The sequence below is a fragment of the Columba livia genome, chromosome 10, assembly GCF_036013475.1.
Source record: "Columba livia isolate bColLiv1 breed racing homer chromosome 10, bColLiv1.pat.W.v2, whole genome shotgun sequence".
NCBI classification, from domain to species: domain Eukaryota; kingdom Metazoa; phylum Chordata; class Aves; order Columbiformes; family Columbidae; genus Columba; species Columba livia.
In genome coordinates, this window is record NC_088611.1 from 4,192,863 (window position 1) to 4,220,360 (window position 27,498).

At 37.0% G+C, this 27,498-nt stretch overlaps 1 protein-coding gene across 27 annotated transcripts in view; it reads right to left on the reverse strand.

Moving 5' to 3' along the window:
* The window catches only part of ATP2B2 (ATPase plasma membrane Ca2+ transporting 2), a 388,530-nt gene that overhangs the window by 72,814 nt on the left and 288,218 nt on the right, over positions 1-27,498 (reverse strand). For 10 of the 27 annotated variants that reach the window (XM_065074465.1, XM_065074481.1, XM_065074484.1 and 7 more), the window contains 9 exons: positions 22,992-23,249; positions 21,925-22,050; positions 15,207-15,332; positions 13,374-13,406; positions 11,926-12,021; positions 7,051-7,092; positions 5,165-5,329; positions 2,721-2,935; positions 1,052-1,294 (listed from right to left, as the gene is read on the reverse strand). In XM_065074465.1, coding sequence (XP_064930537.1) covers positions 1,052-1,294; positions 2,721-2,935; positions 5,165-5,329; positions 7,051-7,092; positions 11,926-12,021; positions 13,374-13,406; positions 15,207-15,332; positions 21,925-22,050; positions 22,992-23,249 — 1,304 coding nt within the window. The remainder of the gene's footprint in view (positions 1-1,051; positions 1,295-2,720; positions 2,936-5,164; positions 5,330-7,050; positions 7,093-11,925; positions 12,022-13,373; positions 13,407-15,206; positions 15,333-21,924; positions 22,051-22,991; positions 23,250-27,498) is intronic. The other 17 variants (XM_065074479.1, XM_065074490.1, XM_065074482.1 and 14 more) reach the window with 5 other exon arrangements.

Consider the following 27,498-nt stretch of genomic DNA (forward strand, 5'->3'; position numbering starts at 1 on the left):
AAAGTACCTTAACCTTACTTAGGCTGTACCAATATTTAAACAACCAGCAATCAAACGTTACACTGATTTGAGAAAGCACGATCTACCCAGCAATATTTTTGTTGATTTACAAATATGCAAATCGGATTCCAAAAAGCCACTGCACAAAATGCCCGCACGGAGCTATTACACAGCATTTGCGCTGAACCACCTGAGAACCGCAGGCTCACCTTTCCCTTGTGCTAATCTGCTTGGGTTTGGCCCAGACAGACCATAGGAAAAGGACAGAGCAAGATGCAGGATTCAGCTGGGAACTGGTGCTGCTGGCTGGATTTACGTAGCAGGAATTAAAGGAAATACATGCTCCAGCACTCAGTAGTATTTCACCAATTGTTTTCTGTGATCGCATTTTAAAAGACTACTTTTAAAACAAATGTGAGCTGCATTTAAGGCTATTACACAGCTCGGCATAGAGCTATAAAAAGGACAATACATAAATTCATAAATGAAAAAAAATGTATTTGTTCTGCAGTATTAAGATAAAGCTTGACCTTTCAAAGTACAATGTATCAGAACTGCAAACGTTTTTGGCCTCTTAATTAGCTCTGTACAGAAGAATCTAATGCCGCGAGCATTTGCAGACTGAATAAAATACTTCTGGATGTAATTCATTTGGAACCAGGATGAATAAAGGTAATTAACCTCATAGATTTAACCAATCCAATTTGTCCTATTTGAGAATTAATTGGAAGTTCTTAGACACACAAAAAATAATTGTACCTATATGAAATCTCAGTGAAAACTAGCCGTGCCAGCAAATTTACCTGCACCAAAGCTGGGCTATCCCAACAGCAGCAGCAGGAATTTTTTAAATGTAGCATGCTCTTGGACTTAACCCTATCCGTAAAAGATAAAATACATAGTTTTTACCACACCTGTTCTCATTTTGAGGACCTCAACAGCATTTAATGCTGCATAATCAACAGCCAGATGTTAAGGAATTAACATTGCTTAAAAAAATTACAACTCCTTCTGCTACGTTTAATTTTATTGACAGAAGAAGCCTACTTACCAGGATTTTTGTAGTGTAAGCACTGTTGATAGCAATTGCATTAACCAGCAAGTCAAGGGTTTTGGCGGGTACAGAGTCTGGGTCGGGGATCTCTTTGTAGTGGACGTCCCCAACGTAGGCCTGGACGACCGTCATCCGGTTGGTTGTCAGCGTCCCGGTTTTGTCGGAGCAGATGGCTGTGGCGTTACCCATCGTTTCACAGGCGTCTAAGTGGCGGACCAGATTGTTATCCTTCATCATTTTCTGAGGAAAGGCAAAATAAAAAAAAAACCTTCAAGATTTGCTTTTAACATCAGATATAAAAAGCAAAAAAAGCATGGATTTAGTCTCGTTCGTGAAAACATAATGCTCCCAAAACTAGGACTTTGATCAGGGCAAATAACACAGGCTCTAGTTACAGACAACGAAAGAGTGACCATCCTTGAAATAATTTTGCCTTTGATAAACCAACATAGTCCCATCTCCTTTTTCTCTATGTATACATTTTAAGGAATAGCTAAAAGTGCAGAGATTAGCTAAAACTGGAGATAACAGGATTTTTTAAAACAGTATCATTATAGCAAAAATTAGACTTTATTTTAATACTATTTCCAATGGCAGGATGTTATCTTGCAGCACCCAGAGGGAATATACATTTTGGAAAAGAGAGAAACTAGGAAAACAAAAAAAACCCCTCAAACAAAAAAAAAAAACCAACACACCAAAAAGTATCATTGTAGAGTGCTCAGGTCCCCAGTGCATATTTTTCACAAGATGCACAGTCATCCTGGAAATACATATTATCCTGGTATACGTGTTCTCAATATTAAAAAACCCTGTGCCCAATGAGCCGACCCTTCGTGTCCGACACCTGATGCTCCCAGGGCACCGTCTCAGCGGCTGCGCACAAAGCTGTACTGCGGTTTGATACTGCACATATACATACAGCATCACGTGCTGCACGTGTCGGATGAAGGACATAAGGAGAATGGGAAAATACTTACAGAGCAGCTATAGCCTTTATTAGCAAAATCTCACGTTTGAGATGCACCCTCTTTTCCTAATAATAGTCATGTTTGGCTACATATAAATCAGCCTATTCCTTCCTAATGTTCATATGTTAATTTGTTTACGTACTAAATGGAAATGAACTTTACAAAATCTCCATCTAAGATTCCCAGAATGTTTAAATACGGCCTATCTGACTAAATTGCTAAAACAATCTGAGAAAACTCCTAGAGACAGAATGGAGTAATCCACAAGTCCAGGATTTTAATCCTTTTGAATTTCCTGATAGAACCATTTACACTTACTACAAAACAATGCAACTGCATTTAAGAAAAGCACATGAAAGCTCCAGTGAAGCTCTTATTCTTTTTTTTGAAAAGTGTTACTGAAGACTTCAAATCCTCGTTGAAACTGTGCAAGAAAATTTGAAGACAAAGTCATTCCATATCAAAAGACTGAAGTATTATCATAGTAAATTCTGTTCGATAAATTCCTGGTAACCTTGCAAACTAAGTAGGTATTTCTACTGTTTGATATTCCCGCACTGTGTAGTTTTAAAGATATTTATTAGAATACACATGTATTTGTATTTCTGTCAGGAATACTTTCCACATAAAGCAAAGTTTCACTTGAAAGAAATCTCACTCATTTTCCTCCCATAACTATTTTTAACGTTCCTTACCTTTACAGAATAAGCCAGAGAAATAGTGACAGCAAGTGGAAGTCCCTCAGGCACGGCAACCACAAGTACAGTGACACCGATAATGAAGAATTTAACAAAATACTGAACGTAGACGGGAGTGCACTCAGGCAACCACTGTTTCTTATTGACCACAAACGTGTCAATGGCAAAATATAGTACCAAAATTATTACAGTGATGGCAGACATCACCAAACCTGAAAATAGAAACAATCAATTACTATAAAACAAAACACAATTAAAAGCATGTGCAATTAGAAATCTACATTTGGATTTCATATGGATTTTTTTTTAATTCTAAATGACATTTTTCACCAGTACCAATAACGACGATAGTGATAAATTTTAAGATGTAGAAAAACCAGTACTAGAATACCTTTGCAGCAGCCATACATTGCAGTGAATAAGCAAACACTGAATTCTACAGAACAGCTGAATCACACTTCATTTATTTTTAAACACCATCTTACTCCTGCCTTTAAAACTTCTCAGTCAGTCGAGTTCGACAGGAGTTCTGCTGCTGCTGAGGCTCCGTTTTTTCACTTCAGTGCATTACTTTGCCTGGTAAAACATTTATCTGTCCTTTTAAATATTGCTAGTTTATCCATACTCAAACATTCATCTTTCTTTTACATTAGCTTATCTTAAGAGGCTTGAGAGAAAAGGAGTCTCCTGCAGTTTATGTTGCTGTATAAAATATTTTAAAAAAGCCCTACTGATGCGTCTGGCTGAATACAATGGGACAATAGCACTGATCAGTTTTTAACTCATTTTCTTGAAAATGTGATCCGTGCCAGTGTTTCCACGGTCTCCCTTTTCAAAGGGACATATGCAAACAGTGCATATTTTTACGTGGAGAGGCTCAGAAGACAGAGAGACTGGCAGTATAGCACAGGAGACGCTAATAAATGTTTCCCAGAATTCACAATAGATCCCAGGGACTGAAGGTGCTCTCCCAGTGACACAGACTTTGCTAGGATGGCATTCCTCCTCCACAGCTTGGTTCCTGGATTTGAGTGTACAGATAAGAACTCCATTCCAACATCTGTTTTGCCTTGCTATGATTACTGCTCTTTGGCAGGTTCCTATGAAGCAGTTAAGCCTGCATTTCAGAATAAATTAATTTTCCTCTCATGAGATCATACAGTAGGAGAATGCTGTGAATTTCACGTGTTGACTGAAGTTATTAAAAAAATGCTGAAGGATGCTAAGGTTGACAGGAAACAGATGAGTCTGGAAGTTCACTAAATGCCAGAGGATAAGGGAAAGTCCATTAAAATACTGTACAGGCAAACACCCATGAGAACGCAAGGCATCCCCATAGAATGCCCAATGACAAAACCAAATGAGGCAACGATTAATTAATTTAACTCTTATTACTTGCCACATTATGCTTAGAAATCCCTATACAATTACTTTGAAAGTGATATTCACAGGCCTGCCAAAATGCCAAAGAGAGTAATAATCAGGAGGCAATGTAGAAAGGTACTTAATCTAAGAAATTAATGATCATGAGAAACAAAGTGTTTTTATATGAATGCATACTGTTGTACAACTAGCAACAAAGCAGAGAAGCTTCAGGAGGATGAAGCTGGGCAAAGCGTGAAATTGGATATTAAAGAGATGATAACCACAGATTCTGCATCATGTGCCATTCAGGCAAAGAGAGAGAAGTGGCATCACGGGGTTACGTGATCAACTAAGTGTAACAAACTTCAAAAGGAGTGAGGAGGAAGAGCAGGGCTGAAAATCAGACTGGTAAAAAAGGCTAAAGGAGACTGAACAGAGGAGATGTTAGGAATCTGTTGTAGGGCCCCAGCCGAGGATCCGGATAGAGATCAAGATTCTCTTTAATACCACTAGAAAAATGAACCTAATGAACATTATGTCATTATGAAAGATTTTCACTTTCTACCTATATGTTGGAGAAGTGCTACTTATAACAGCAGGGACCAGATGGTACTGGATACAAGAGTCAACAGATGTGTCATATTGGGTAGAAGGCAGGAACATGGATATTAAGAGAGAACAGAATGATTTCAGAATCTGTAAGAGGAAGATACTGTGTGAATGATATTTTGAGATGATGTTAGAGATTCTGAAACTGTGTACTCAGAAGTTCTAAGAGGAGAGGAAATTAAAGCTGTAATTACTGCACTTGGGAATACTGCCTATGAGAAAAGCTACATTTCATTTTGATTCAAATATTCATTACAATCCAAGTTGCCCCAAGCTTCCAGCTTCTTGACAGTCAAAGCTGAGTTTTAGAAGATCTTCAATACCACATACTGTCCTTGGAACAGTATTATGATGACCTATTTTTAAACATTGCAGTAAAAAGGCCTATCACTTTCAAGAACAGTTTATTTTAAACCCCTTTGTTGCTAATGTAACACACGGCTATTCAGTCAGTCACCCAGTCATACCTGCTTTGCCTATCTGGACAGCCAGCTTGGTCAGCTTGCCCTGAAGAACAGATTTTTCTTTCTTGTGCATGTTGGATTTCTTCTTGTCTTTGTCATCTCCCTCTCCCCCTTCTGCACTCTTCAGCGGCTGCATCTCCATGGCAGCAGCCCCATCCTGCTGCTTGGCTGATAATGCAGAACAAAACGGTTACTCCAAAATATTCTCCCTTTCTTAGCGTTGATACTTACTGAATTCAACCAGCAACGCCCATTCCAGGGGCTGATTGCACCACAGGTGATTGTAACTGTGCACAGAATTACCCTTCCCCCTGTGGCACACAAATGCCCCATAGGACCCAGCGTGGTTCTACAGGGCACAAACATACAAGGGTGTGCACTGTGCCACTTGTCAAGCGCCATGACAGACATTGGGTTTTATTTTTATTTATATATATAAAACATTTATTTTTTAAACCACCGATGACATCCTGTGTTATACACATATATAACACTTAATGACTTGCAAATTACTTGGCAAGTAACAGTACATCAGTACCGCAGGCTTTCCTAGAATAGCAGATGTCAAATGCTTTGGCAAAGAGATGATCTGTATTTCTCTAAATTTTGGTATGTCTCATGGATTACAATGCACCATTATCACCATACTTTTAATTAAAACATTTTAAATGCATGTGGTTCCACAGAGGATCTGTGCACCACTTCTCATGACTGCAGGGGCACCTCAGTGACCAGGGGACCACACTTTGCAAACCACTATTCTAGATAATACCAGGCTTTAAAAGTTTCCTTAGTATGTAGTGGTTAAGTGGTCTGATGGTGATGCCATCATCATTCTCCCATAAAGAGCATGCACAATTTAAAGGTTAAATCATCCTTTCTTGGAAGAATGCTAGTATGAGGAAACTTCAGTTTAGTATCAAAGAGAAAGACGTTTTGTAAAAGCAATGACATGACAGTTTATATATGTGTATGTGTCTGGTTTGCACTGAACAAAGATAGAAGTAAATTAAATAGAATGAGATGAAACAGCTTTGCTTTGACATTCGTGAACAGATTGTACAAAACCATGTTTATTGGACCTGGAAATCCAATTTGTCTATCTGACCTTAAAACTTACTCATTTAATATAATTTTATTTGTTTGGTACCATTAACCACTGAGTTTATTTAGTTTCTGATCCATCACCTTTGCAATCTTTAGTATTATCTGAGAAGAGAAGGTTGTAGTTTATTTACTTCTTTGGCATCACCCAAAGAAATCACAAAAGCTGTGTGTCATATAATGAAAAGGGAACCATGACTTTGCTTCAGAGAAAGCAAAATATTTCTTTGAATTTCTTCCTGAGATTGCACATTAAATAAGAAACTCGTAAGATTCTTAATCTTCCCATTATTTATCCTTATAATATGCTTTTTAAATTACTAAATAACCTCTTTGCTTTAGAGTTTCTTTTTGCTATTGTTTCACCCCTTCCCTGCAAAGGACAATATGTCTGTACAATGCCATTAAACACCAAACATGATGAGACGTATCAAAAATAGGACTGGAAATTCACTAACAATACATAGCATACATAACTCGCACAAGAAAAGTGAGCTTTGTGACATGAAAGTATTATCTATAAATGGCTTATTAGAAATAATTAACAACTTCTATCCTAAATACCCGATCTATCAAAATTCTCTAAGTTACAATCTCTTTGGCAGGTTTTTTTGTTGGGTTTGGTTGTTCGGTTGTTTGTTTCTTTGGTTTTCTATTCTATTTGAACAGGGTCATATTTTTTTACACACAGGCACAAATCACAAGTTTTCATTTTATTTTTTAACAGCATTTAACTACATGCTAAAAATCAAATCCACAACCTCCTTAATATGAAAGAAGATTACCTTTGTTCTGGCTGTTCTCCATATTCCCATCCTGCATTTTGCCTATATGATGAAAAATTCCAACAGACAACAGACAGTAAACAAACTTCACCCAAGACAGAACATGAACATGGGAATTTAAATCAAAAGGGCAGACAAAAGTAATGAGCATGTTACAGATACTCATTTCTGATCAGTAGCCATCGTTATCATATGTTTACCTAGAAGCATGGACAACTTAGCTGGGCACATTGAAGGAACTGCACTCAAGGTCACTGTTGCAACATGTGAAACAACAGCACATATTTGAGCAAATTACATAAATTAAGAGAGTGAAACTAATAAAAAGAATCCAGTGGAAAGTAGAATTTGAATAATATTCCTGAACTGAAATTTCAGAGAGCTGGGGCTTCAACAAATCACAGGTATAATTTTGGCACACACCAGTACAAAGTATGACTTTCTTAACATATTCCAGAATTAAATTCATTATTTTAGTAAATCCAGACTAAATATAAAGAATAGTGCCAATATGATTTTAAAATCACACCTTCCTCACTTGTTGTTTGTTTTATTTAGGAAGTTACTCCTGTGAATACAAGTGCCAGGTGATCATCCTTTTCCAGATTTATCCTAAAGAAAGATTTGCCAAGTGCAGCTGTAATTTCCAATTTAATATTTTAGCTACATATAGCCTTACCATATTAAAGACCTCATTTGTTTTTGTTTGTTTGTTTGAACTGAAAATATACCATTTGAAAGTGTGTATGAAATGAAAATGACAAAATACAAATTAGAGCATACAAAACTTCAATATTCAGAATAACCAGTAAACAATTTCACACTTATTCAAAATTCCTTGGTGGGATCCCTTGTGAAACTTTCACAGTGATAGATGAATTTATCTTTTTGGAAAAGCCTACTTGAGTTCCACAAACATTACATTCAGAATGGACGACATTCCCTTCTTGTAGTTATGGTTCATGCACGATAAAACTAATGCTAAGGAAAATGGATAGTTGAAACACCTTTACAGGGTTTTGGACATATTCTAATAAGAAATGTTATCATTAGAGTTCATAAAATATATGACAGCAGTTAAGTCTTGTTCTTCTGGCTTCCTGCAGTAATACAGCTGGGACTGACATGCGCAATACAGCAGCAGCAATTATGCTTCAACATACGTATTAATTTTTTCACTCTATGCCATGAATAAATAGCAAAATGGAAGGGCCAAGATGCATTTCTTGCATGTTTGTATTTTCAGTAACTGGGAGATCACTAAAAACTTCCCTCTCAGAAAGAGCATAAATTACCAAATCAGTCACAAATGTATGACCATAACATCTCAGCCCAGGCTCACAGGCTGCAGCAAATGCACAGAATTACAGTAAAAAATAATCATCTCAGCATCTCAGTACTCATAGGGATTACTGAAGGATGCTGAAGCAAAGCATTCAGCTTCAACTGCTTGTCTGTATTTCTAACTCTACTCTTACCTTGGCTATCAAATGACTTTTAAAAATGCAGCATCTATCTTCCAAAAACTTATATTTGCAACGAGACATGAATCTATGAACCGGAACTAAGTCTACTTTCATTCTGAAATTTCCTTAAAAGTTTTTGCGTACAGTGCATAGTTGAGCTTTGTATCTCTCTAATGGCCATTTTTCTTAGAATGGTTTTTAATAAAGTCAGTGGAAGACATAAAACATCTCTAGAGATTCTGATTCCTGGCTAGAGGATAAAGGCTTCCCTAAGCATTAATTTAGAGCATCCCGTCTGCTCCGTGTCCTGCTCCGTAGTTCCTTTTTCAGAACACAGTTCAAAACCTTACAGCAGCATAACTGAAGAGTCTTCAAATAAAAACCAACAAAGCCAAACCCGTGACTTTCATAACTGACAAACACCAAATACACTATTTTTATATGTAAATCAAAGTCTTTAACTTTGTTGGGATATTGTAATTGTTATAATCAATTACAGTAACAAATCATCTACCTTGGCTACCTTAAAATACCGTTAACAAAATGGACAATCATTAACAGCAATGTAAACACAGGTATTTAAGAAATACATTCTTAGCCTCAGCATCTACTGCATTTATGTTCTTGGGGGGTGAGGTATATGGAAGTCATCACAGCTAGTTATATTCCAATTATTCAGATAGAATAACAAAGAACAGGTGATGTAGGTAATTACGCTAAAGAAAAGAATGCTGTAAAATAATTTCTTTCCTACTGTTCCAAATAATTTTAAGCCTTCACTTGGCTATAAATTATGAACGAAGAAAGAAATTAAGATGATAGAATCACTACTGCTGAGAGATCCTTTCTCCTTTCAGTTAGTGCTAGGACCAGAAATACTATCCCATCTTTCTGACCTGTGTGCATTGGTTAGAAACACTAAGAGAATTAGTATTTATTAATATTTTGATAATATCTTTCTATACAATTCTTAAACAAATACATTTTTATATAATTTTGAAAAGAGTTTCTTCTTTTCTTTTCGGAAATCTCAGAGCCAATGCATTAGTAAAACACAGGTTGACTAAAAAAGAATAAACCTGATTCCACTGTATCAAATAGGAAGTTTTAGATCATGCACTCACTAAATTACTTCACTTACGATTCAGAAAATGCTTCAGAATATATTAAAACTGCAAATTGCTTTGCAGGAATGGAACACCACCATTGAAATCCTGATTTAGGCATGGGGTGGTGCCCTACTGGACAATGATAAGCACACTCCTTCCAAATCAAATTTGGGCTAAACAACCTGTGAACGGTGATTGCTGCTTCCTAGAGTTTCTTTCAAAATTTCACCTTTTCTAATTACAATACTTTAAAATTAGACAAAATTTGATTAATTAATACCTTTCTGTAAGATTTTCTGATCTGCTCGTAAGCTTAACTTGTAACCTTTTAAAAACTGAATATATTGTCCATAGTTTTAACAAAGAGAGCATCAAACAAGCATGTATTCTAATCTCAGCTCCCAGAAGCCACTAGAATTTGTAACAGTTCCTTCGATACAGCAGATAGGAAGCAGGGCTGTGTCACAAACCTGCACGAATTTCTCACTACTAACCTCACTGCCTGAGAACAAAATACTTCTTTTGTGTCAACTGTATATTGATAACTAAGACAGCAACATTTTATTTGAAATTATAGTCAGTTGATTGTCATGTTAGAAGCAATAGCATTTCCTGAACTCAGTACTTATTCAAGTATGTAATATTTTTTTCTTATTTGAAGGTATTTTCTACACAGAGGTATTAGACTTCAGGGAAAAACATTTGTTTCCAGTCGCACTGCAGGGAGAATTCTCAGACATTACTGAAATAATTTACTTCATCCAGGCCGAAAAGATATCTAAATGAATTTGACCTCCTTGCTTTAGAACTTATTTTTTCCCTTCTTTTCTCCTCTTCAAACCCCCTCCAAAATACATCTACATTTTCAGCAGTCTCTAACTCATTGTCACTGCTGACAATGTGGAGTATAACCAGAAATCAGACTAAGCCGCTCAGATCAATCCATCCTCGCAAAGTCTCGGTTCTCCTCTGAACACAATGTCAGACGAGGTCAGTTGTGGAAAGTATCCCCTGACCAGGATGATTAAAGACCTGCAGAATTAATTCAATGGCCTCACCTCAGCAGAGTTAAAAGCAAAACCATATTCAGCTGCACAACATTCCTGGTTCCTGGTCTCTAAGGAATCTGAAATTGGGGTGTTGGAACCAGGATGATACAGGTTCCTGTCACACAGTGAGATGTAGGGATTGTAAATCCTGGTTTTCCAGCAAACACAGAATGTGCAGGAGTAAAGTTTGAAATCTGGTTATATGTTTATATGTTATATGTTTCTTTTAAATTATAATAACATTATTTAAAAATGGGCTCAAAGATTTCCCATTTTAAATAAGATTTACACTAGTAAATCATTGTTTAGTACTTGGTATTGCTGTGTCAGAAACTCCAGTTTCGCTTGCATAATGCAACACCACTGACCTGCATGGAAAAAAACCTTCTAGAGCCAACACAATGCAAAGTAGAATTACTTTTGTCAGTATCATTGGTGCCGTACAAGAGGGAAATTCTTCTATGGCAAATAAAGACTAATGTATCTGATTATCTGAAAAACAGAGTTAATGCCAAGACTAATATTGACCCATTCTGTTTAATACTGGAATAGGCTATTAGAAGATATACTGAAATATCTGCACGCTAAGAAGTGGGGTCAAGAATCTGTACTAAGAGACAGTCAAAACTGACTCCAGGAATATTTTCTTTCTTTTAGTAAACACAGGCAGGCTGACGAGATGATCACTAACAGCATAACAAATATCCACAGTCAGCGTCTGCCAAAAAAAGATGCTCAAAGCAGCCAGAGTTATTCCTAATGCACTGATAGTTGACACTGAGCCAGGCGCCTGGCCCCAGCACTATTTCTCAGAACTACATGAAGACTATACAAATACTTATGAGAGTGCCACATGAGAAGAAAACAGGACATAATCCATTTATTGCAGTGTTCTACAGATCTACGCCGGCAAATGTGTGAAGAGCTTTACAAAGAACCTTCATGTAAAGGCAACTCCAAAGTTTTGAAACAAGCCTTACTTAACTGTTCCTTTTAGGTGGTTTTAATTAATGGCAAATAGATCATAATTCCTACTTCTTCCTCTCCCATGCTTAATTCTGTGTGAATAAAGTAAGTCGCAGCATCTTTGTGGCATCGCTTATAAGCTACTATGCAGTTTCTGGAGTAGGATCTCTCAGAGGGTAATCACATGCACACACACCACCTGTGCAGTTCAGAACACAAGAGGGAATCTCAGAGAGTCAGGAGAGAAATCTATCAAACAAAACAAGCTGGGTGTTCTTGACGTACCATTGACTAAGCTGGCATTTGCATTATCAGTGGCATTTGCACCTGCTGCACCATCTGTAGCTGAAGGAGGGTGGGAGGAGGGATGGGAAGAATCTACTGAGCAATAATGGATAAAAAAAAAAAATTAAACAATAAATAATAATAACATGAACAAATGCACATGACAAAACATAAAACATTTAGGGAATAAGGTTTCCCCCAAATCAATCTGTTTTAAAAAAATTAACATAACTTTGAAAAGCAAAATATCATTACAAAGGTGTTACAAAGGCAAAAAAATTACATTAAATAATAATAATAAAATAAATAAACATGAAAGACATTTAACAAAGTTAACAGACCTGGCAAGAACTGACTCTACACAGTACTATGTATGCTGCTTTGGTCCTTTTATGTGTATTTTTTTTTTTACTTTAATGAAAGTGTTATGCAAATATTTAAATGGTTGAAATATTATGATGTATTATTGCCGCTACAGCTCAGTCTAACGTAGATTCAGTCTATGTCCTGCCATCACCTAGTTGATTTGCACAGTGATCCCAGGACAAACATTCAGCTTATCAATACTGATGTGGAAATGTAGAAGAAATATAGAACCTTGGCAAATAAAGTATATTGAGAAGAATGAGTTCTTTAAAATCCAAATAACAGACTTCATATAATAGCCTGTTTCCTGTCAAAATGAAAGTAGTATCAGAAAACAACATCCTGGTTTGGTTTTCAGCAGCTATCTGCATATTAGAGAAATTGGTCAAGCAGTCTTTCCTAACAGGAAGCTGAAAAACTCAAAGGTTTTATTATTTTATGAAGTCTTTCTATACTAGAGTCTCCACAGATAAGAGATGAACTAAGTTTTGTTTCTGCTGGTTAATTGTTCATGATAGCGCACAGAACTCCTATAATGACTCCTGGTCGAGACTCCTCAGTACCTGACCCACAGCGACTGTTTCACGCTAACTGGTTTCTTATTAAAGAAAAATGGTCTTGTTTTATTTACTAATGCTACATTGGGAGAAGAAAGCAAAAAGCATGCAGGATTTAACTACATTCATGAAAATTTCAATTGCAAATTTCATCACTGTGATAGTAATAACTTAAACTGTTTTGGTTACTAATGCTTATTTTTTATTCCATTTGGATACCCACACTAACCAGCACAGCATGAACCGCTAACAGCAAATCATGCTTTCCAACATTTAATATGCTGTAATTTACTTCTGGAGAACAACTGATTATTCAAGCTTAACATTAAGATTTGCAACGACAATAATGCGTGCACACTTAAATGCTTGCCACGAACAATCCTGTTGATTTGAAATTAGTTTTTAATTTAACCAGACTGATTCAAAGACAATTATTTCAATCATTAGTTCAACCCTGATTCGCACCAAAGCTTGCTGGCTAAAAGCCTCGTCCTTTCATTTGATGCGGTACAATTCTTACTCTACCTGGAAGCTGATGTCCATCCTCCTGTTTCACACCTGTATGATGATTTTTACAAAATGTTAATGAACAATAAGAGCATACACCCACATAGGACTGTAACAAACATTTATGACTGGCAGCATTTCAGAGAACGGCAGGTTTATGTATGAGAGTACATTATTTGTGTTTGGCCCTCAATCTGCCACCAGCTCTGCCCAGGACTCCTCAGCAACATTAGAAATCATGAAGGAATTTTCTTGCTCTTGTAGGTATACCCGCTCAGATTTAGTGTGCAAGAAGAGTTCTTACACACCTCTGTAAGAATCTCTGTCTCTGGGGAGTGAATGATGACCACAGTGCAGTGTGTTACTTTGCTATCTCAGATTTTCTTTCCCTGTCTTCCAAGGCTATTAGCAATGAAACATGAGAAAATCACCACTGTAATGGGCAAAATCACGTAGAGAAGGCCAACCCAGTTAAATAAGGGCCCTCGGGACAGACAGCTGTCGCTCTCCAACAGGTACTGAGGTTCCTTATCACCTACAATATCCTGAGATGCTGCCAAACAGATGCCGCCAGATCTTGAAAGGTCTGTGTCTATGACTCTTTCTCTTAATGGCAGCAAGACTGGACTCTTAGGATATTGTCCAAAACTAGTCTGACATGAAAGAGTTTTACTTTAGGAAGTTTTGGTCTTTCTCCTTTTAGTGTTCCTAGAACTTACTATGCCTAGGAATTAGTGTGCTTTTCTGTGTAGACATAAAACATTTCATAAAGCCTTTCATCAAGTTACAAGGGGTTTCCTCAGAGAAACATGGAGTCAGGTGCAACCACTTGCTGAACTTGTTCAGAAATTGAAATGTAGGTCATGAAAACCATTTGAATTTGGGCTTCCTTTCTGTAGCTTCAAATGAAAAACATTGGAATCAGACTGCCTGACAGATACTAAGTAAAATGTTCCCTAAAGCTTTAACTGCTCTTCTTTATTAATAGTGAAAAACACTAACAAGAGGGCAACCTCTAAAATGCCGTATTAATTAGCCCTTCATTATGTCTGAAAAGTAAATATTTTTAGAACAAGCTTGGAACAAAATTGTGAAAGTAGACTTGAACAATTTACAAGACTGTATGAACAAAAACTGGAGAGGACACACGTTAAATCATGTTTCTGCTTAGTGTGCAACCCATGAACTAGCAACTGCTGTGACATCACACTACAATAAGCTGAAAAGTCTAAAGAGACTTCTTGACTTCTTTACCTGACAGAGAACATCAAAGTTAAACTCTGTTAACATTTCCTGCTTTCTTTTACTATTCTTAGTTTGACCTTTACACCTTAAGAAATTCAAATGGCTCTGAAATCAGTCACTGACATTAAACAACCAGGAGAGCAAAAAGCCACAACATATCTGTATTTTATTTTTGAAGCTCAAAGAAAGATGCTATTTCCATGGCCAAGTTGGTTTTTTTTTTTTTTTTGTTTTGGTTTGTTTTGTTTTTTTCTGAAAAACAAAAATTACATATATGTAAATGCACAAGAGCAAAACCTTGGCAAATTCTAGGTGAGTATGGATTTATGTGAAGAAGACACGGCAATGGCAGTATGCCCATGGATTCCCTTGCATTTAATTATGTACTGAGTGTCTGCAATTTCACACTGGAAAAACATCTTGTTATCCAATGTATTTATTGGTTAACAGCTCTTGCTGTTTTTCTGTGTGACATGTAATGACAAAAATGTATACAAAAAAGCAAGTTTTGAAAATTGTCTTTATTTGTCGAGAGTGGAAGCGAGCTCTGGCTACATGAAGCCCAAGAGCTTTCCTCAGAGCCTCCGTATGTGTTGTGAAATTTACCTTTCTTATCTTTCTTTTCTTCTTCTTCTCCTCCAGCACCCAGCAGAGTAAAGATGATGCCTGTCTGAGAATTCACCCCCACAGCAGTTACAAGCATTCGTCCAGAGCCTTCCATGACATGGGTACCTGAAAATGTGCAATGTAAGTTATGTATAGCTGAAGAAAAATAAAGAATAACCACTAAATATTTTATGCAAGACTTTTACTGTAGTACCATGAGAGATTTGTTAAACTTTAAGAATCTATGTTGAAGCCATTATAATTACATATCAAAAATAACACCTATTGTATATTATTATCAACCAAGAATGGAGGCTTAATTGCAGATCTCAGACTGCACATCCATTAACCACACACATCAGATTTCCTTTATAAAAGCGATGTTGTCACTAACCGAGTCCACCTATTCTTGGAAGATACTAGTTTGTTTTCAAAGTTACAAGAATTAACTGTGTGAAGGTACTTTTCAGAGTTCTTCAAACATTCCTGCGTGACTCCAGTCAAGATGACACTGACTGTACGTGGAATACTGTTATGTAAATCAAGTGAAAATATATGTGCAATTTCTCTCATCTTTCTCAGTTATGGTTGACTTACAAGCACAGAGAAAATATTTTTTAAAACAATTTCACATCTTCAAACTTGAAAAATCAATACAAAAAAAATCAATACAGGTTAAAATGTTAAGATCAGAGGCTCTTAGAAACCTTTTGTTATGAGTTGTGGAAGCACAAATAAATAGAAATTCCTAGAAATGACCAAAACCATTCTGATCTACATTTTGGAAAAATGTATAACAGAGGATTCTATGATCCTGTGTAACAGCATGAATTAGGCAGAGTCATTAACTAACTTGTCCTAAACAACTCTGTAGCTAATGAAATATAAATTCAGGTATGCTTACTCTCAACTGGCTGGCCCCTATTGTTTAGCCACTGCCATCATTAATTCCCATTCCATATTTTAAAACTCCATCTACATATCTGCATTACATTGAGTTATCTCAAAAGCTGAAAAACGGAAAGAGATACAAGACCCGTGTCCTTAAAAATATAAATATTTTATATATATATTCACACAACCTATTTTTTAAAAAAATCCCATTTTCTTATTACTGTTCATCCAGTTGCTGTTCTAGAACATACTAAGCAAACTATTTATAATCAAAATATCTTTCTCTAAATAATCAAAATCTCTCATGTCCTAAAAAGGAAAACAGAACCACAGAAGAGAGCGAACATCAGTCAACACTGAGTTTAATTTGAGAGCATAAATATCTCCTCAGAACATTACAAAAGTTTCAGCGGAAATAAGCCGTATAAAAACAAAAACGCACTAAAGGTCCAATATATTAAAAGAGGCAGCAGAGCTGCTTGGTGCATCGAGCACCGTTCCTGCGGCTTTTTGAGATAACGTCTGATTCCTGCAGAATTCATTTGCTTGCTTTCATATGACAGAGCAAAACACCACAAACATACAAATCAGGACTGGCACCCAAGCAACAAAAACCAAGTTACATTCAAGATCTTGACAAACCAGAATAGCCTTGGCAGTACTGGTTCAGACAAAATAGAAAATGTCTGAAACATAACTCGGAAATTTTGAGGAACCTCCTTTAAAATGTATTTTGAATGGTGTTACATTTTAATTAAGAACTTGCTTTTAGTATTCCTGTCTTCTGTTTTGAAGGAATTGTCTTCTGTGTTGCACTACAAAGGTGGGTAGAAATAGCCTCCAGAAAATGGCAGGAACACCTATATTTTAAAGGCAGCTTGATTAAGAAAACCTGCACCCACCAGATTTCAAGCTTACCTCTGCACACCTGGAAAAGGCAAAAATGTCTTAACCTGACACGTCTTTTGAACCTTTTCTTAACATTAGTCTTTGTAAAACATCATTCTAAACTGTTAGGGTGCATAAAGAAGCATGTTTTAGAGGAGGTACTAAACTATCGTCAGATTATGTTCCACTAGCACTATGGGAAAAATTCTATAGCATCTAAGCTAAACCAAAGAGTGGATCCCCCTCCGCCCAACTCTGGCAACACCACCATTTAAACACTATTGTCATTATATTAGCTTGAATAAAGAAACAGGCTCTATGACTTCTGTCAGCTTTTGTTATATAAATGGAATTCTGCAAGGAATCCATGTTTTTCACTTGATCTGTACACTAAGCGTGTATTCCAACTTCATATTGAACAATTCTAATGACTTATTTCCCTCTCAAGACTATTTTTTTTCAATATTAGTAAAGCACATTTTTCCACATGCTGAGCATTTAATTTCAAGTTGATAGATGGTGATTATTCCAAGATAGAAAAGGAAGAAGTCCAGTTTAGTAAGAAAAGTGATAAAAAGATGAGACAGATAAGGAACCTATTAAAACATATACTTTTCAGACAAAAAATGCAACTAAACATGGGACTGCTCAAAACCCCCAAATCTAATAATAGTACAGGTGAAACAGATTGGAAATAGGGCTGAAAAACAAGAAAAGAAAACCAGAGAATGCCAGTTTGGGGGTTTTACACTGTTTGGCTACATCAGCAAACCTGTGGTGAACACAAATGCTCTATCTGCCCATCCAAACAACTGGGTTAGTCACTGCAATTCCTGAGAGGAAAGTGCAGTTAATAACAAAGTCAGAACCCATGAGAATGTCCTCTATGATCAAAAAAACTATTTTGCAGAAAAAAAAAACAACCCTCATCTATAAGCAATTTCAACATATGCAAATAATTTGGAACATTTGAACTTATTTTGCTAATTCCTGCTCTGCTAGCAGCGTAGCTTGGAATATTTTCTGGCAGGGAATTAAGACAGAACTATTTTTCTCCAGGCAATAACTGACCTGATTCGTTAATCAAGCTTCCTTTTTATTTCCAATACCTAACAAAGCACCATGACCAAGAGATCTCTTTTGTCTAGTTGTGCTTGAAAGAGCTGAGTTTTCTATGTTTCAAACACGCATTTGTAAATGTTAGGTTAGAATAAAGCAATGTTCTGCCTCACTTAAGTGACGACTACATGAGCTGAGCTCTGCTACATAACTCTTTCATACCTTAATCAAACTAATCTAAATACCTGGAAAAGGAGTTTTAAACAGTAAGCCTCATTCGGTATTTTTTGCAATCATGTGCTTGAACTTGAACTATACAAAACTTAAAGGGCACATCAGCTCCAATCACACCAGGTGAGCAGCCGTCAGATTGGTTACCCAAGCTGTCTTCATCACATACCTGTGCTCGTTACCAAGAAATCTAACATCACCATTTCACCATCTCGTTTATGCTGATGACTTTTGATGCAATGGCTTATGCTAGAATATACATGCAAATTGCTGGTAATGATCTAAAACTACTCCTGCATTTATACAGTCCTAAAATTACGTTCGGCCCTTTGAAGGCAACTGCAAGGCTGATGTGGCCCGCAGTGAAAATGAGTTTGACCCCAGTGATCTAAAAGAAGGAAAATGTTTTAGACAGAGTATAGTGGAACTATAGGAGAGAAGCTGCTGCTTTCGGTTTCAGGTCTATCAGAGTTGTATTTCCATTTCTGCCCTCCTAGGTGGTACCAAATGTGCTATGTACAGATGGAAATGAACCATCTGGTTTAGTCAGCACTTGTACTCCTCGAATTGCTTCTCAAATAGGTAAATTACTATCTAGATGATTAAACAGGACATTAAGCACAGAAACTCATTTAGTTTAAATATGTCATTGAAAGTAATTGAATATTAAAAATGTTGTTTTGGGTGCCAGTGGTGAAAATAATACTTCCTGATTCGGGGTGTTTATCTTTCACCAGAGTCAGAAGCACAAAGCAAACTGTGGCTGCAATTCAAACACTACGTCTTTTCAGTTATTCCTCTGTCAAGTAAGGACTGTTTTAATTTCCAACAGATGATTAAGGGAGAACAGCAGCAAGTAACATCCTGACAATATTGTATAAATTCCAAAAGCCTTCCTGGAGATAACGTAACCTGAAGATAACTTCAGGTGCAAAGATAAGACGAAAATTTCAGGTCTGTCTGTTGGTTTTGTGGAAAGTTCATTTGGGTTTTTCTTCTTTAAACAAGTTTTATACAAATACAGGTCTAGGCTAACATCTAACAAGACCTTGGTTTTTAACCCAGGTCAAACCCACCCTGAAAGACGTGGTGGTTCCCAAGTTTTTGGACTAACAATTTCCCGAGGGCACAACAGCTCCTGCATCATTGGGATGAAACCTTGCACTGTATCTATGGAAGGAGGTAGTATTTGGCATGATAGAATCTCAAATCATCAACCCTGCTCCTGAGCAAATACAGTTCAGGGATTTTCTAACACGGCACGAATAAAACATGTTCTTCATTATAAGTATGAAACAAAGGTGTCTGCAGTGCCTGCTTAAATATATTAATTCTTCACCTTCTTTGTAATCACAAGAGAGATTACATAGTAATAAAAATAAAGAGTATAAACTTTACTTAACTCTGCAATAAAACCGTGAAGCCAAATTTCTCTCCTTATAGCAAATAAATTTGAGTTTCAGGAAGCAAGACAAAAACTTCTTTTCCCCTAACTGGACTACTTCCCCTCTCTCTTCCCACTGTGCCCTTCAGGGTGATACCTTCACATTTTTCTCAGCTACCAGTGAAATCTATGGATATTCAAAACTATCTAATCCAGTCTAGGAATATGCGAGAGTATGTGAATCTGTGGAAAGTTCATCATCAGAAAAGCTCTAGAATTCAACAAGAGGATATTTTAATTTATAGAAGTCTGATATTTCATTATGAAGTTTCTATAAGAAAAGATCACTATTAAAACTCTTTAAAATGGAAATTTTATGCCAGTTATGAAGTTGTATTTACAAAACAGTACAAGTATCAGCTAGGAAAAATAAATGAAAAAAACCCCACACAAATATTATCAAAGACAACACTGGGTTACAAATTTCGTTGGGAACAGCACCAGTGAGCCACCCTTCCTCAAAGTATCACTGCGGCCTCCCTGTTTTCCCACTGGAAACCACCACCAAGAGAATTCTTAAACTACAATCAAGTTAAGCCTCAATATCTGCACTCCTAGCATAAGTCAGATTATTGTAAATCTAGCAAAAACGACAGTCAGTAGCTTCCTACATTACTCACTGAAGTCAGAACAATGAAGTTACCCTACAGCATGCGTCAAGAAGCCAGAGGGACAGCGAGAATCCAAAAGCAGCAACATCCCCGCTATTCAGAATTGCTGTGTGTGCGCTGCCTGCAAACGCTGAGCTCTTCTTTGTAATTTCTCTGCACAAATGCAGCCTTTGGAACTGGCAGCAACTCCACTGGTCTTCCTGAGCCTCTACTGAACACGTGCAACTGCATTTTTCAGACATTTGGAAAAACTTGGGCTTTTACAACAGGAACAGAAAAGCAACACACTTGGGCAGGACCACTACGGCAACAACATTTTAACAAAAACTAGAATTAGGATTTTTTTTTAAGACCAAATGAAATTTGTTTTGCTGCTTTATTCTCAGAAGTGAAAGAAATTTTTGTATCATTTGAAAAAAGAAAAATTTAATACACATTTTCAGGCAGAAAGATGCTTGAAGCTTGCTAAAGTTAACATTAATTAATGTGATCTTTTGTAACCTGAAGTCCGTGGGAATGGCAACTCCACAAATAACATTGGCACCTTCTTCATCTTAAGTTAATGCAGCCACCTTTTGACTGAAATTTGATGGGTTTTTATCAGATCACAGTCCCATAATTTACATAATTAGCAGTCATAATTGCATAGCCAGTGAACTAACTGTCTGCTTAAAAATTTGGAAAGGATTTGCACTGTTAATTCAATAAAAATCGTCACATCCTTGCTTGTCCCTACTCGTGTCTACTGAACAAAAACGTCTCCCAAGAGGTGTTGCTTGGGCAGCAGGAGCTCAGCGAGGCAGGACGGGCAGGATTTCTGCACAACGTGCACCCACCTGCTGCACTGCAACATCAATGTGCCGTTTGGGATGAGTCTTGGCTGGCTGTGCAACCACACAGCAAAGAGAATCCTTGCCATGAATAAAAAGTTTCAATGTTGTTGAAAATGACCGTTTCAGGTTTTTGATGATCATTAGGAGATCAGGAGGCTGTTATTTTATGATCATGTCCCAGCTGGAGTATACTGACAACCAAGCTATTTAGAAACTATCTTAATTAGAATTAACAAACCACATTCTGTTAACTGATTTACTCTATAGAATTAAATTACAAAATACAAATAAGACAAATAACTTGAATTTACCACAGAAGTCAAGCCCACAATATTTTAGTATATCCATTTCCTTTGAAGCACATTGTTTTTCTCTTGTATCTAGTACATACATAAAGGAAGTGTTTAAAGAGACTTTCAAAGGCTTTGAAATTTAATGGTTAAATTAAAACTAGCACACAATGAATTGAAACAATATTTTCCCTAAGTGATACTTTCCCTTTCCTCTGAAAATGTTTAATTACTTTTGCACTTTATAAACTGATGATCAGAAATAACTGTTAATAATCAAAAAACAGTAGCATGCCTTTTGTATGACAGACAAGTCCAGTGTGTGTGTGTGTGTGTGTGTGTGTGTGTGTGTGTTCAAGAGATCAGTTTTATCTAGGCTACCAAAACCTGATGGCACTACAAACCAAACCCAAACATGAGCAGAGCAGTGCAGAAAAGATAACTCAGCAAGAATTCAAGCAGATTTACCTGACAGTAGCATTGGGTCTTTGTCAACAGATTTGCGGACTTGGTCTGACTCTCCAGTTAAAGAACTTTCGTCAATTTTAAGATCATTTCCTTGAATAAATATCCCATCAGCAGGCAGAAGGTCACCTTTCAGTAAGAACATGGTAATGGAAAAACACAGTGGGTTAGTAAGATTGCTTTTATAATTACATAGTGATTTGTATTATAAAATCACGATTAACAATAATTACATTTAAATGTAGAATGAAAGCAAAGATGAAATAACAACTACCACATCAGTCCGTATCAGTGATGTGATTGCAATCCTATAGGGAAGGGTCTTGAGATTGCAAATATTTTTTGCCTAATGCTACCCCAGAATCAGAATGCATCACATTGAACTTATGACGAACATAACAATCACTGAGATTGGACAGAGATTGGGGACTCGAGCTGCCCTTTCCCTTTCCCCCTCCCCTCTCAGGAGCCCTTAGCTAAGTCCAGGAGAGACCCGATGGCTGATAGAGCAGGCGTTTTGCTGGAATTTACCAGTTCAAATGCAAAAAACATGGAGTTTCTGCAAAGTTCTTCCTGTTCACTGGAGTACAAGGCGTTCCATATGGCACATCATTATACAGCATCCACCTGCTAGAAGCACCTGATCTGGGAGGATGTACAGGATCCATGGGTCTGGAGCAGCCCAGCTGGGGTGAGCATAGAGGCACAATTCCCTTTCACGGAGCATTTAAAAGTATTTCCTCTTATTCCTAACTGGACAGAAACCAAAATCTCCAAGTGGTGTAATCCTCCATGAAAGAGAATTACCTTTGTATGAACAGTTCTTGTCTTTGTCAGTGAAAGGAACTCAAGATTACAGAAATAAAACTAATTACCTAGTGCAATTTTATAGCAAGTATCTTCGGTCTTCCTTTCGCCCTAACAGCCAAATTGTTGTCTTACCATGGACAATAATGACAGCACATAATTCTCTGTCTTTTAAATCACTTCCAGTGAAGTGAGTCTATTCTACTAGAAAGGGAAAGGAGAATAAAGTTCAGAAAAGTTGTCATCTGGTTGACGAGACTTACCATATTTCACCTGTGCAATGTCACCAACTACTATCTCTGCCACTGGGATCTGGATAACCTGTCCACCGCGGACAACAGTAAATTTCTGTTCCTGCTCAATACGACTTTGAAGCCCACGGAACTGCTTCTCCTTGCTCCAGTCATTGAAGGCAGTGACAAGTACAACACAGATAACGGAGAGCAGGATGGCAGCACCTTCAATCCAGCCGGCTTCAGCCTCACCTTCATCTTCAGCTCCTCCTGTTGCAGTACCACAGCCTGCAAAGACAACGTTAAGCAGCGTTCAGTTAAGCAAATATCAGGTTTATCATGTTTATCGCAAGAAGAAAAACCTGCTGTGAAATCACAACAAAGTTAAGGAATAGACTTGCTCTTCAAAGTACTGTCTGCTAAATGAAACATGGCAAAAGAGAGAAAAGTAGAAATAAAGAAAAGTCAGGCTGAACAACGGAGCTTCGTCACCAAAGTGACCAAAGCAGATGAGGAATCTTTTCATTTTTCATGGAGAACTGAACTAGACAGGCATTTGACATCACTTTTGCAACGTATCCAGGTACCAGGGACTTTAGCAACTGTGTTGCTTCCATCTATGACTAAAGTTTAATTTTGGTATATTCATCACCTGTCACTAGAGGGAATTAACAAGCAATTTGATTTCTATTTTTAAATTACAAAGACTTCCCTGTAACAGAAGCATCATAATTAATTAACCAGCTGAGTAATTACTCTTGCATATGAACACTAACAAAATCACCAAAAGTCAAAGAAAGATGAGAGTGAACATTCACTAAGTGAACAGAAGAAAATTAAAATAAGTGGAGTTTTTACCAGTGTTCTCTATAGTTTAAATTTAGACTTAACCTAACTGAAAGACCAAGCACACTCCCAACAGAAGGGCCTTTCCTTGGACTGATGACCCACGTGAACCTTTATCTACAAGTACAAGAAGCTTGCTAAAGACACCATTTGTATAGCACCCAAGAAAGACATTTTTTTTGTAAGTTCAGTACCTTAAGCTTCTTAAAACCAGTTGCAAATGCAACTGACAAACTGCATCTTCACTTTCTTCCTTCAGCAGAACATTACTTTCAGGAAGGACTAATGAACTTTGCGCTGTTTTACCTTAATGATCTTCATTAGTCTGTTAGATTTGCAATTCCTTTTCCAAATCAGAAGACTCACTCTTGCTTTGTTTGGATTAACTAGTTTCCTAGTACTTCTGTTTTGGCAAATATAAGACAAAAATTCACTATTCATTTTTCATTAGATATGATTTAGAATTAAGTATCATTAATATCCTACTCTTACCAGCATACCTCCCATACGTCCCCTGCTGTTTCTCACAACAGAAACATGCCCTGGTCTAGCCATAGTCAAAGACTGGTTTTATTTCCTTTCTAGGTGGTTGGGATGTAGTCTGGCTCATACAAGGTACAAACAGGTGTTTCCTACGGTCACCGTTGGTCCAGGTACCCTGAGGACAGTAATATGCAGAGTGACCCTTGGGCCAAGCAGCTCAGATTTTCAGCGGCTTCAGGCATTTCCACTAGGGTGATATTTAGTTACTGTATTCTGTAACATGCTTTCTTATGCTTTCACTGAAAACATTTGTTTTCTGCATATGGATTACTGCTAAATTATACTGTGATATTTTCTACTAAATCAAGAATTCACATTATGTGACACTAAAATACACGTTTTTAATTTGAGCTATATAACCCCAAAAATCAGCTATTTCAAAGACAGAAGCTGTATAATGATCCCATTACGGTACAGGAATAGAATAGCCTCTCTGTACAGCAGAAAGCTCCCAGTTTTGGGAAAGTCATTGCTCTTTTTCCAGAGAACCAATAGTCCTGGTCAGTGCCTCTGAGATGTGTCAGCGAGTCAGAGCACTTGAGCCCAGTGCTAACACACCATACCTTGAATGGCTTGGACAGTATAATATTTCTGCATATGTTCAGGAAAACAGAACAAACTAACTTCTTGATTCAGTACAAACAGGTTGAAAAAAATAAAAACATTCATTGACCTGAATAACGAAATTAATTTTATGTGTATGTGTTGTCAGAACTCATCTCCATGTTAATATAAACAATACCATTTCTAGCATGTTCATATAAACAGAAAAAAATAGTCTAACATAACATGTAAATAATACAAGATGTTATCATTAAGGTGAAATGAATTGTGTTTACCTGTCTCATAGATTATGCACAAGCAAAGAACATAATTCACTCTTCATATTACAGCTGAAAAAAATATTTGTAAGAATGAAAGACAATCTGGTGAAAATAGACTAAACTTAGGTCAAGCTCTTGGAAAATTTCCCTAAATTTGACAAGCTTCCACAATGCATAACAATTAATGATTTTAACTTTTAAAATCCTGAGAAAATTATCCATAACCCAAGGGAAACAACAGAAGTCCCCATGTATTTCATTTGTTTCTGTTCATTCAATCAGACAATGCTAGATTCAGATGGAGGAAAGGTATTTGAAGGGGAGGAACGAATCCTTGAAGTGAGAGCCAGAAGTAGAGGACTCCATTGTTAGACAGGGTCAAACCCAGGACTTAGTCTTTTAGGTAGAAGGAAGAAACACTGAGTGGCTTTATAGATTTCAGAAACCTTGTTGGTTGAGATTCAATCTGGCTTCTATGAAACCACACACATTGCTTCTTGCATTGGCCCAGGTGATCCAACACGCTAAGCCGTACATCTATCTGTAGAGCTGGACAGGTCACACGAAGGCAACAGCTCCCTTGGTTTTATTCAATATGACTCAAAATTACAGTCACCAGGATATAGGACACACAAATTCTTGGTTCTGGTGGTTGTTTTGGTTGGGGGTTTTTTTCCCCCTCTCTCTCAAAAGATTAGAACTCAAGACCACTATATTAAAGACCACAACATGGTTGTCAGTACACAAATGGGAACCTTAGTGAGTGCCCTGCAGCTCCCCAATCGTGTCTCCTCCTGAGCACCACGAAAACGTGGTCCTTTCTGATCTAGTTGATTCCCGCATTTAATCCCACGTGGCAAATATACAGTGATCCTAAATGATCAGAAAAAAACCACTACTTCATTATCAGTATGTTTCAGATCAGGAGGAAGCAGAATTTCAGCTACGTGAGGACTCTGAACACAAGGGACTAGATATCTCCAAGCTCCAGCAGCAGCTGAATGAGGCTTTTGAGTATCTAAGATTTCCAGGTAGATACTTGTAACAATGGTTCAGAATGAAACTGCATTTTTGTGGATCTAGTCTAATATAATTAAACCCAAGCTCTTTAAATGATCAGCCAAGCTGATCACCAGACTTTCCCAGAATTTTGTCTTTGCTTTTGACAGTCCTACAGAAATGAAATGGGACAAAAGCGCTAGATAATGTAATGTAAAACATGCACATCATTCTCATTATAAGAATGAACTCCAGCAACTCCAGGGGAGTAAATAACTATCTAGTTCTTACAGCAGTAACATTTCAAGACAGATTTTCTTTTCTTTTTAAATGGAGATTTACAGACAACCAGGATTTAAAAATGCAACCTGCCCTTCAAGAGATGACCTGTCTGTCAGGAAACATTTTCTTGAACTATGTTCTGGCTTTGCTTCAAAACGATTTTAGAAGTAGTCCCTTTAAAGACAAAAAAAATGCATCTCCATAGGTATAAGTTTGTAGAATTCTGAATTCTTTCTTATACACTTCAGCAAAAACATATTTTTTTTTCGTTTTCTTCTGCCATTCTATCACACAGGATTTTCTAGAAAGACTTGTATGAATTTACAGTAAGAAACTGTTCATATTCATAGGAGAAAAACCCCACATACTTCTTAACTGTACACTTATACTATCTGTCCTCCTTCTTGTAGTACACAGAGTGACAGAGGATTGACTTTCCAGATAAGGGGAAAATAAGAAACATACATGAGACACATAAGATATAATAATGACACGCCTAAGTAGCAAAATAGAGTTTAAAGCATCTACTGTTTATTAAGAATGCTCACATGAGCTTTAAATAAATGTCTTAAGGTATAAGATTGCTGTTATGATTTCCTACATTATAAAAAATATGCCTGTAGTTTCACTGAAAGGCACAGACTGAAAGTATCCCTAAAGAACGTTTAATCTGCATATGTGTTCTGTGGTAGGGCTTTTTTCCAACATAGTGAATTGTGAGGTACTCATTTAAAATTCCATTTCACAGAAGTCCTATCTGTCAGAAAATTCAATTTCAAAAATGTAAACAAATTTTTAATACGAAGTAATTTTCTCCCATAAGTATGAACATATGCCATGTGTGTGTCATTCCCCAAAGTCTCATCCTCATGAGACAGAACATGCACACTCAGTTTGAAACCGAGATCATACAGATTTGACTGCAGGTCAAGAATGTAAAGGGCTGTAACCCCTTCGGCATAGCAAGAGCAGCTAAAGTCACAAAAGGGATTAGCTTATTCCAAAAGAGGGTGTAGGAACGCACAGCTGAGCTGAGGCCCCCA